The sequence below is a fragment of the Liolophura sinensis genome, unplaced genomic scaffold (assembly GCF_032854445.1).
Source record: "Liolophura sinensis isolate JHLJ2023 unplaced genomic scaffold, CUHK_Ljap_v2 scaffold_21, whole genome shotgun sequence".
In the NCBI taxonomy this organism is placed as follows: Eukaryota; Metazoa; Mollusca; class Polyplacophora; order Chitonida; family Chitonidae; genus Liolophura; species Liolophura sinensis.
The window spans coordinates 226,299-235,926 of NW_027017960.1; the positions used below are offsets into that span (position 1 = coordinate 226,299).

The 9,628-nt window shown below is 41.0% G+C and overlaps 1 protein-coding gene across 1 annotated transcript; it reads right to left on the reverse strand.

Annotated features, from left to right (window-relative positions):
- Positions 1 to 1,939: 1,939 nt before the first annotated feature.
- LOC135481324 (uncharacterized) lies at positions 1,940 to 2,530 on the reverse strand. The gene has a single exon (XM_064761164.1). The coding sequence runs from the start codon at positions 2,528 to 2,530 to the stop codon at positions 1,940 to 1,942; it is 591 nt and encodes a 196-aa protein (XP_064617234.1).
- Positions 2,531 to 9,628: the final 7,098 nt, after the last annotated feature.

Genomic DNA, 9,628 nt, shown 5'->3' on the forward strand with positions numbered 1-9,628 from the left:
ACCAACGGTAGTTACTTTGCAGAAGGTTATCATGTAGAAGGTTTTTTGATGAGGCAGACGTTTAGACTAAAACCTGGATACGATCACCAATGGTAGTTAACCTCCGGGCGGTTATCATGTAGAAGGTTTCGTCATGAGACAGACGTTTTGGCTAAAACTTGGGCACTTTGATTAGCTCTGGTTACTGTGTGGAGTGTTATCATGCAGCAAGTTTCCTCATCAAGAGAATGGAAGACCGGGGATGTTCACCAGCTCTAGTTATCCTCCGTAGAATTACTGCAACGTTTGATGGATTATGTCCGCAATTTAAAATAATAGGCCTTTTATCAAATTTCAAAAGCTCACATTTAAGCAAGCTGAAATTTTGTCATGAAACAGGAAGTACAGGCCTTGATGGTTCGTCCCAAATTAGTAGCCAAACGTTGTGTTCCTTATTTTGTATTCATTTGACTTGAGATCTTTCTCGAGAATATTTCACCTATACGACCGCAGCCAGCATAATGGTGAGAGGGAACCGGCCTCCGCTGGTTGTCCAACGCTGTGTACATCATAGAACCCGTAAATGATATCTTTTGTAATTTCATAATTAGGCCTAATTATATATTAAAATTGCCAATCACCCGACAACAGTGTTCCAATTTAGTTTCCGATCCTAAGCCTACATGTCATTTCATTCCAGGACATTATAGTAGATGACAATTTGTTTAAACTATGACAATGCTTTTTAACGTGTAAAGTGAAAAGCTCATGAATATTATACGCCGTTATACAAAAATTCAGTAACTAAAAAACTAAACAACAATACATAAACATGTAATAACGAAATGGATATTATGCCAAAAATAAACACTATGGCTATAAAATTTAACAGCCCTAAGTTCACTGTTTACGTAGGCCAGTGCATTCTGGGAAAAATGGATGTCGCTATGTTTATCTGAGCTTTGTGTAACATGCACCGTTTGGGGAGTTACGTAAATTACCTTCCCACGTACGGCCGAAGAGGAAGCCAGCACGAGCTAGATTTGAACTGAGAGCAACCGCATTCGTGAGAGGCTTCATCCAGTCAAACACAACAATCGTATCTTAGAGTTATAGAAAAAAATTAATATTATTTATTAATAGTCTGCTATTGTTAGTCTGAGAAAAAAACATTTATAAGGCCCTATAGCAGTCAAGCACTGGCCCAGAATGAAGATTTCAGACAATCTAAGTCATTTTCAAAATTAGTCCAGAGGCGTGAACCGATTTGATTGAAAAGTCAAGTAGACCTGCATATCACCGCCATTGTTTCCGAGGTAGCTTCCTTACCAGTGGTTGGCAAATCTCCCTTTTCATCATGAACAAGGCTATGGGGAATCCCACACTGACATGGCCGTACCCCTATCAGTATCTTCGTTATCAGATTCCTCCAACCATGACATAACATTTGTAAATAAAACAAAATGTCTGTCGTGCATTAACAAGCACGAAACATAGAATTCAACTTTCTGCAACACAAACAGGCGGATTGTTTGGATAGCATTGCTGTGTTGTCAACGGGATACAGAAAATCTCTCATTTCAGATTTAAAATGGTTCCCAACCTTAAGAAGGAATATCTGCGTCAATTACATTTCCAAGGGTTGTCATGATTGTGCTGTCCGTTATCTTCATGTAGGCCTACACGCGGTATCCGTCACGTGTAAACTCTAGAAGATATTTCCTTACTACGTAAACGAGACACACTCTTCAAATACAGGTGGTTTCATAGCATCATAATACTTCCGAGTAAAGAAGTTTCACGCCATTATGCTATCCCTCACAGTTCACAATTTTGAATTTATCACCTCAGCCTAGAGAATTTCAGCCAGAACTGAGAAGTTCCCAGGTGTTGGACTATTCCTAAATTTACATAATCTTTACATGCAGGGAGATTCCTTGATGAAACCCTAATTCGTCTGTCATTTTCCCTCTAAGAATACTGAGTTATAATCGTGTTGTACAAGTTTTTCAAATCCAAACTTTTCTAATATTCGAGAGGAAAATCGACCGCTCGACTCTGCCGTTAGCAACCGGAAATTCCGCTCTTGAATGAGCTGGAGCGTTTTGGCCACCATTTTCGTCCCGATTCCTTGACGCTGATATTTCTCTGCAACACAAATGCCTCTGAAATTCACCAGTGTGTCAACGTTGTATTTAGCGAACAGATTTAGCCCTTCGTATAGCTTGTCACTAATCTCGTAATTTAGGGCAAGTTTTCTCATCTTAGGGTCGTCTTTGGAAAAATTATACGCGTCTGGTTTATCTTTGTACACTATGGCTGCAAACCGAAGACCGACGATTTTCCCGGTTGACGAATCGATAGCCAGAACAGACAATCTGTCCTTCAGACAGACTGGAAAGGCGACGTCGAACCACAACACTCCGTCCTCACTTCCGGTCATATTGAGGCTCTTGCTGAGAGGCTCTTTGTCGAAGAACTCGATACACACGAACTGGCGCACCCGGTCTTCGCCGTCAGCACACAACATTCGAACCTTAATGTCGGCCATGCTTGATGAAAAAGATAAAGAAAATCATCTTGGAATGCAAGGAAATCAAAGTCGTTTCAGTAAATACAAAGAAGCCTTCATCAAAAACAAGTGAAGATATAAGTGGAGACGTGTTTGATGATAAAGATTGTGTTTGTTGTTTAATTTATCCATGATTAAAAACTCTATTTCAGTGGACTGTTTAATTTTTGTCAAAGGTTTGCAGCGATTATTACACGAGTGCCGGTTAGACAGGCAAATGCAGAGAATATATTCAACTCTTTATGCCACTGTTTCAAACGTATATATGTAACACGCCGCGTTTCGAATTTGATTTGAGGATCTAAGAAATGAACGAGCACACAAAAGTTTCCCATATTCGGACACATTGGGTGTGATAAACGGATAAAACGAATTTTCTGTTCAAGCCACGTAGATGGGGGGGGGGGGGGGGGGGGGGGGGGGTCCATGTAATTTGCTTTGGTGCTATTTAAAGAGCTACTTTGGTGTCAAAGCATCTGTGTCCTAAACGCAAGGTGAATTGATAAAGACTGGGTTAGTCTGAACTGCTTTCCTAAATTGTGAAAATATTGCAGTCAATTAAAACCGATGTTGCACGTTTCATCAGAGTATACGGATAGAAGATATTTCTGTCCATTCCACTATGCCTGGTGTGAAGTCACCCGCGAACACATGACGTCATCAATCGCTGACGTATATCCACAAATGACGATGCCCTTTCAAACGCTTTTGACGTCATCCCATCATAAAGGCCTTACTCAACGTCACATCTGCCTGATTCGACGTCATACAGGGACTATTTTCAGGTGACATCCGGCAAAATTTAGGGACACAGCCGAAGATTTTGTTTTTCACGGAATCTTTAGTTATATGGGTTAAATAGTGTTATTCATCAAAATCCTACTGAAACATAGTGTTAGGCTTAATCCGTAGGATTTCTTTCATATCACTGTAATATTTCTACTCCATTTGTATTCTGACCAGAGTGGCACTTTAAGCATTTGCGCGAATGGTTAGAATATAAAGCCTAACTCAGGTGAGTTGACATAAGGCCGTATGTCATCTTTTAGCTGTGACCATTTATTATTTATCGCCCGTGGTCGCCATTCTGGTTTACTCTGGTAGCTGTAAGCTTTCCACTATACTGTATTCCTGCAAAAGTCATTACTCTGTTGGTGGACTAAGCAACACCGAGTACTGATCCCTTTGCCTCGTTTAATGAAAAACTAGTCTAATTTCATTTTTTTTTCTTGCGACAGTACAAACCTCCAACGTATAGATGTGTAGAATTTCCGGCGTTCCGTGTCACTCACGAAAGGCAAGTTTAGTAGAGAGCAAGACTTTCACAGATTGTTGAATATAGGCGACATGTTGAAACAAACACAGTGAAGTCCCATATCTTGGGTGATAAAACTAGCAGACAGGCGGGGCATGTGGTATAAGCTTGTAGCAGTGAACAGGGCGCTTGAGGTCTGCAAATCTGGGGACACTCACTCTCCCCCTTCAATACTCATGTACACGACAAAATATGTATGATGTCGATTATTGTAACTACATTACCTGCACCAATGCCCGGGGAGATTTCTTTAACACAGCGTCCTTAAGATATAGGAGAACAGACGAAACTCACAGGCAGATATATGTCTATTTTTATGTTATGGTCTTTGACAATGTAGGTCATACTTTTATGCGATTCATGGTTTATCTGTTTGCATAGTGTGACCTTTGGTTTTACTTTATAATCTATTCGTGGGACAATATATCAACTGGTGAAGTGGAGCACAGTGAACAAGGATTTGTATTTCATTTATTTTTTACTGTAATTTAATGAGAAAAAAGTTTTCACATATACGATGGGGGTCAGTTTTGTGGGTGAGGGAAGCCGGCTGCACATGTCTAACCATAGAATGTTGACAAGTTACTTAGGAACTTTTCCATGTTTGACGTAGACCAACAGATAGGCACACCATACTGTTCACTGGTGGTAAAGGAGCACCATCGAGTCCTACTTTTCTCCTGTCCCATAAAAGCGGGGAAATTCACAAAGTAATTCATATCAATCAATGGGTTAGAACCTGCCTATACGGAGTGTGTCCCATAGGATGGAAAACATACACTTTAAACACTCGGCCACGGCCTGTTCTCAGCATGGGATGGAAGTTTACAGTTCGTCCTATTGAAGAATTACCCAACATAAATCGGTTTTATTTACCTATGCAGAGCAAGAGATTCTGTTGAACTAGCGAGAGCTAAATGTTTTACACAACGTTGTCAGCGAGATCTCTCTAAATGAAATTTAAAACGGTAATTATACGTTATCCATTATATATTATAATCATAAAATACCAATTACTTGTTAGAGGCCGATAAAGCTCATAATTACAGAAAGAAGGAAGGATTTACGATAGCACAGGGCACACATTTACGCTGAATATGTATTGGTAGAAATTATAATAATTGTGGCGGCTCATGTTGTTTCCTCTCCCTTCCACAGCGCAACACCCTGCCCATCCCCTCCCCATCCTTTGCCCGTATCTCGATAGTACTCAGCACCTTTTACACACTATCTGTGTTTATTGTAATTGTGGCACAACTATAAGCTTAATGGTGAACAACATCCATTTAAGTACATAAAGTCGGTTATGTCCTTCGTAGTCACAAGACTGGAAAACTGTTAAGTATGACGTTAAAGCCCAAGCGCTGATTCACCCACTCACTCCTTGTGCTGCGTTGTCAAAGAGCATAGATAGCAGCACTATTGCAACACAGTATATTCCTCCTGTGAACGGAGCGAACATTGGCCTTGCACAAGATTCGGGCTCAAACCCGGTCTTAGACAGGGAATTTGTGAATTCGTTCGCTCTCACTGTTTCCAGAGCCATGGGGAAAATCACCTATGGACGACCTCTTGAGGCTGTTTACACAGTCTAACTTTCGTTAAAGGCCACTTTGTCTTCCACAAATGGGGGGAAAGTTCGTCAGTGAATTGGTATGGTCGGACTTGGTTGGTGATTTGCGCCAGATACTCTATTTCCACTCACGAATGTGACCTAGTATCGTGTAAAGTATAAAACAGTCTTTATTTAGCAAAGATTCACAACATTGTGACGAGAATGATCAAACCATGATCTGTCAGGAAAAACTACATTGTCATGATTCTGTCAAGTTTCAGCCGAGATTTGGTCGCGAAATCAACGCAGAGCGACATTCAGCGAGCAGGACAACATTTGATCGATAACAGGTGCGAGATCTGCATGAGGTTTTCGACAGATTGTCCTTGGAATGTCGCTCAATCTTGCTGTGTTGTTCGAATATAGCTGTTGACGGTTTGTGGCAAAAAGCTAGCATGGTCGCATCCGGTTTCCGTAGATTCTGGCACTCAGAAGTTAAAGATATACAGAATCGATTCTTGAATTGGCTGAACTGAGGGATAGGCAAGTCCAGGCCATGCCTGTCCTAGGCTGAATTTTAGGTGTGGCAGATCTATTCAAGCGTGACCAAGGCTGAAAAGTAAAACTCAGTAAAAACCTTTGTCCATAGTAAGCCAGTCAGTGTCGATTGTGTATCTCTTTAAACGGGGGACTTCCAGCAAATAAATCTCTTGAGGACCTTAAGCTGTGGTGGATTATGACGTCTCAAATACACTATACATTGTCAAAAAATCTCATGCAGTTTTACATTAAAATCCACATGTTGCTGTGACGCTGAGTGTAAGACGAATGGACCAAGTACTGTTTTGTTCCGTGTTAGAATAATGTGACTGGGTTGGGCAGCATGTCTGTTGTCTTCGGCATGGCGTAACAGTGAGGTAGCACTATAATTTTTGGGTGTTCCGTCCAGTGTGCTACAAGGAGACACCGTCGTGATATAATCGAAATGATGTTTTATTTTTTTTTTTTTTGATTGGTGTTTTACGCCGTAACTCAAGAATATTTCACTTATACGACGGCGGGCCAGCATTATGGTGGGTGAGACTGGGCAGAGAAACCCACGACCATCCACAGGTTGCTGGCAGACCTTCCCACTTACGGCCGGAGAGGAAGCCAGGATGAGCTGGACTTGAACTCACAGCGACCGCATTGGTGAGAGGCACCTGGGTTATTACGCTGCGCTAGCGCTCTAACCGACTGAGCCACGGAGGCCCCTCCCGAAATGATGTTGAAATGCAACGTTAAACACGATTCAAACTAAGAACCAGACATTAGAATCCCCTTGCCATAATGCAAATAAAAAAGATCGACTAATTATCCATTGCAGTTTTGAATCGAACACACAAAGCCATCTCTGCCCTTCCACTGACCGGTAAACAATAGTCTCCACAGTTATACGACTTCATGTGTCTTGGGGCTGAAAGACAAGAAATTTTAACCACTGGGCTACATTTTCAATGTTCGAATCATTATATCCTCACGGGTCCCTCCGTGGCTCAGTTGGTTAGCGTGCTAGCGCAGCGTAATGACCCCGGAGCCTCTCGCCAATGCGATCGCTGTGAGTTTCAAGTCTAGCTCATGCTGGCTTCCTCTCCGGAAGCATATGTATCATGTATAAGGTCTTGCGCCAACCTGCGGATGGTCGTGGGGTTTTCCGACCATAATGCTGGCCGCTGTCGTACAAGTGAAATATTCTTAATAAATTATAGGCTCACAGCAATGTTTTATGATTATTTCCCGGCCCTTTATAACCTATGTGCGACTGGTGTATTACGACGCATTAAAGACTACTTCACTTGTATGACGAATATCAGCACAATTTGACAGGTAAGGGCCTACAAACCGCTCTTCATTAAGCCTTGTCCACAAAAGTGGCGAAATTTGCATCAATGAATAACTAGTTAAAATGTGTAAAAAAGCATTTCTTTTTCACATGTCACTTAGAACTGAGCTATGTATCAAAAATTAACTTTCAATCATTAAAGTTATATGTATATAAATAATTTTATTTGATTTATTTGATTGGTGTTTTACGCCGTACTCACGAATATTTCATTTATACGACGGCAGCCAGCATTATGGTGGGACGAAACCAGGCTGAACCCGGGGGAAACCCACGAATATCCGCAGGTTGCTGGCAGACCTTCCCACATACGGCCGGTAAATACTTGTGTATGTTTATGTTAACCTGTTATTATGATATGAGTCATGATGATATACATCAAATTTGAACAAATTTAATTTCTCGTTGATCCGAATTTCAAACTGCTGAAGTTTGTATTTCAAGGAAATGAAACACAATCAGCTCATTATTATCAAACATTGCTGGCATTAGCCCTAGATTTAGAGACTATAATTGTATTTTCAGGACATAACTCTTTTGAGACTGATAACAAGGTGACATATCTGTTTGCTGATCGCGTCACATGATGTCATTATTAGTGCCTACCAGGAAATCTCGGCTGTTCTGCCCGTTACTTGTTTGTAACGGAACCATTAAAAAAGAAAATCCGGAACTAAACAGACAATAAAATAAACATACAGAACTTATGTAAATATTTTTAGTGTAGATTGTCAGTGTCCCAGTCCAGTACAACTTATCACGTGAAACGACGAGAACCTTTTGCAGGATAACTACAGTTGGTCATCGTGTTCAGGTTTCCGCCCAAACGTCTGTCCCAAGGGAAAACCTTCTTCATGATAACCATCCGCAGGATAACTACAGATGGTCATCGTGTTCAGGTTTCTGCCTAAATGCCTGTCTCATGGGAAAACACCCTGCCTGATTACCCCCCCCCCCCCCCTTGGCAGGAGAACTACAGTTGGTCATCGTGTCCAGATTTCAGTCTAAACATCTGCCTCATCAGGAAACCTTATACATGATAACCTTCCTCACGATAACTATTGTTGGTCGTCGTGTCCAGATTTCAGCCTGAACGTGTGTCTCATTAGGAAACCTTATACATGATAACTTTCCTCACGATAACTAGAGTTGGCCACGGTGTCCAGATTTCAGTCTCATGAGGTAACCTTCTGTCTGATAACCCTGCTCAACATAACTACAGTTAGTCATTGTGCCCAGTTTTCAGCTAAGGTTTGTTCAGTGAGGAAAACTTAACGCAATTCCATTCAAATTCAAAATCCACGACGGCTTGGCTTTTTGACGACAATTTCTTTCAACGTACATGATCCCTTCCAGACTGTTCTGAAAACTTCAAAGTGTTCACCTTATAGTGAATCAACCGCTGATCAGACCCTGGCACTCACGCCCAAACGGAGACATGGGTGTGAACAAAGCATCGGTTTTCCTGCTGTTCCCCTGCCTTTTGTTGATGGGATATTCTCTTATGTATTCTCAAGATAAAGTTGGTAAGTTGGAACCAATTCTTATTCTTCCAGGGGAGTTTATTATCGTTATTTGGGCGGTGTGAGTCTGAGGGGAGTGGGGGGGAGTGTTGGTTGCCCTTGTGAGTTAATTAATTCTAACACTGGGTAGATTATATCAGCTACACAGTTATTGGACAGGGGATGGGTTGGGTCTCTAGATCCACCAAACAGAGAAAGTTAGAATGTAATATGCTGATAGAAAAAGCATGATGCAAGATCACTTTGCACAAACTGTTTTCACATCCTAAAAACTCTTGAAAATACATTTATTACCATATTTGTTGCGTGACGAAGGTAACAAGCATGCTGCCTGACGTAGTTTATTCTACTGGTCACGTGGTTTTATTTCCAGAGTATACGTTTGTAGTATTAAAATTCCGAACAGTTGCATTTTGACGACAGTTGTATATCACTTGACAGAAAACAGTTACATTTTTATGCCGAGTGAAATGATAGGACAACACATGTACTGTGTTAATGTCAACAATCCTTCAACTGTAGAAGTAAGCACAAAACCTTTTCTTTTTTTATTGCTTTAAACTCGACATTTTGACTCACTTCGCAAAAATGCGATCAAAATCTGAGCACCTGCATTTTTTTCCGAAATTTACGAGTGATGTTACGGAAGAACGTTTCTGCTTCACAGGTAAAAAGTAGAGAAGCAATATCCTTGTATGTCTAAAGTCTGAGGATTAAACTGTTATATTCTATTTGTAAACAACAAACAAAGCTTTGAATTTTACACTGAAGCCGCCAGTAGCTCTCCCAAATTCCCCCAGCA

Bases quoted from the DNA above. Each gene is read 5' to 3' on its own strand.
- LOC135481324 (XM_064761164.1), bottom strand. From the start codon at position 2,530: ATGGCCGACATTAAGGTTCGAATGTTGTGTGCTGACGGCGAAGACCGG.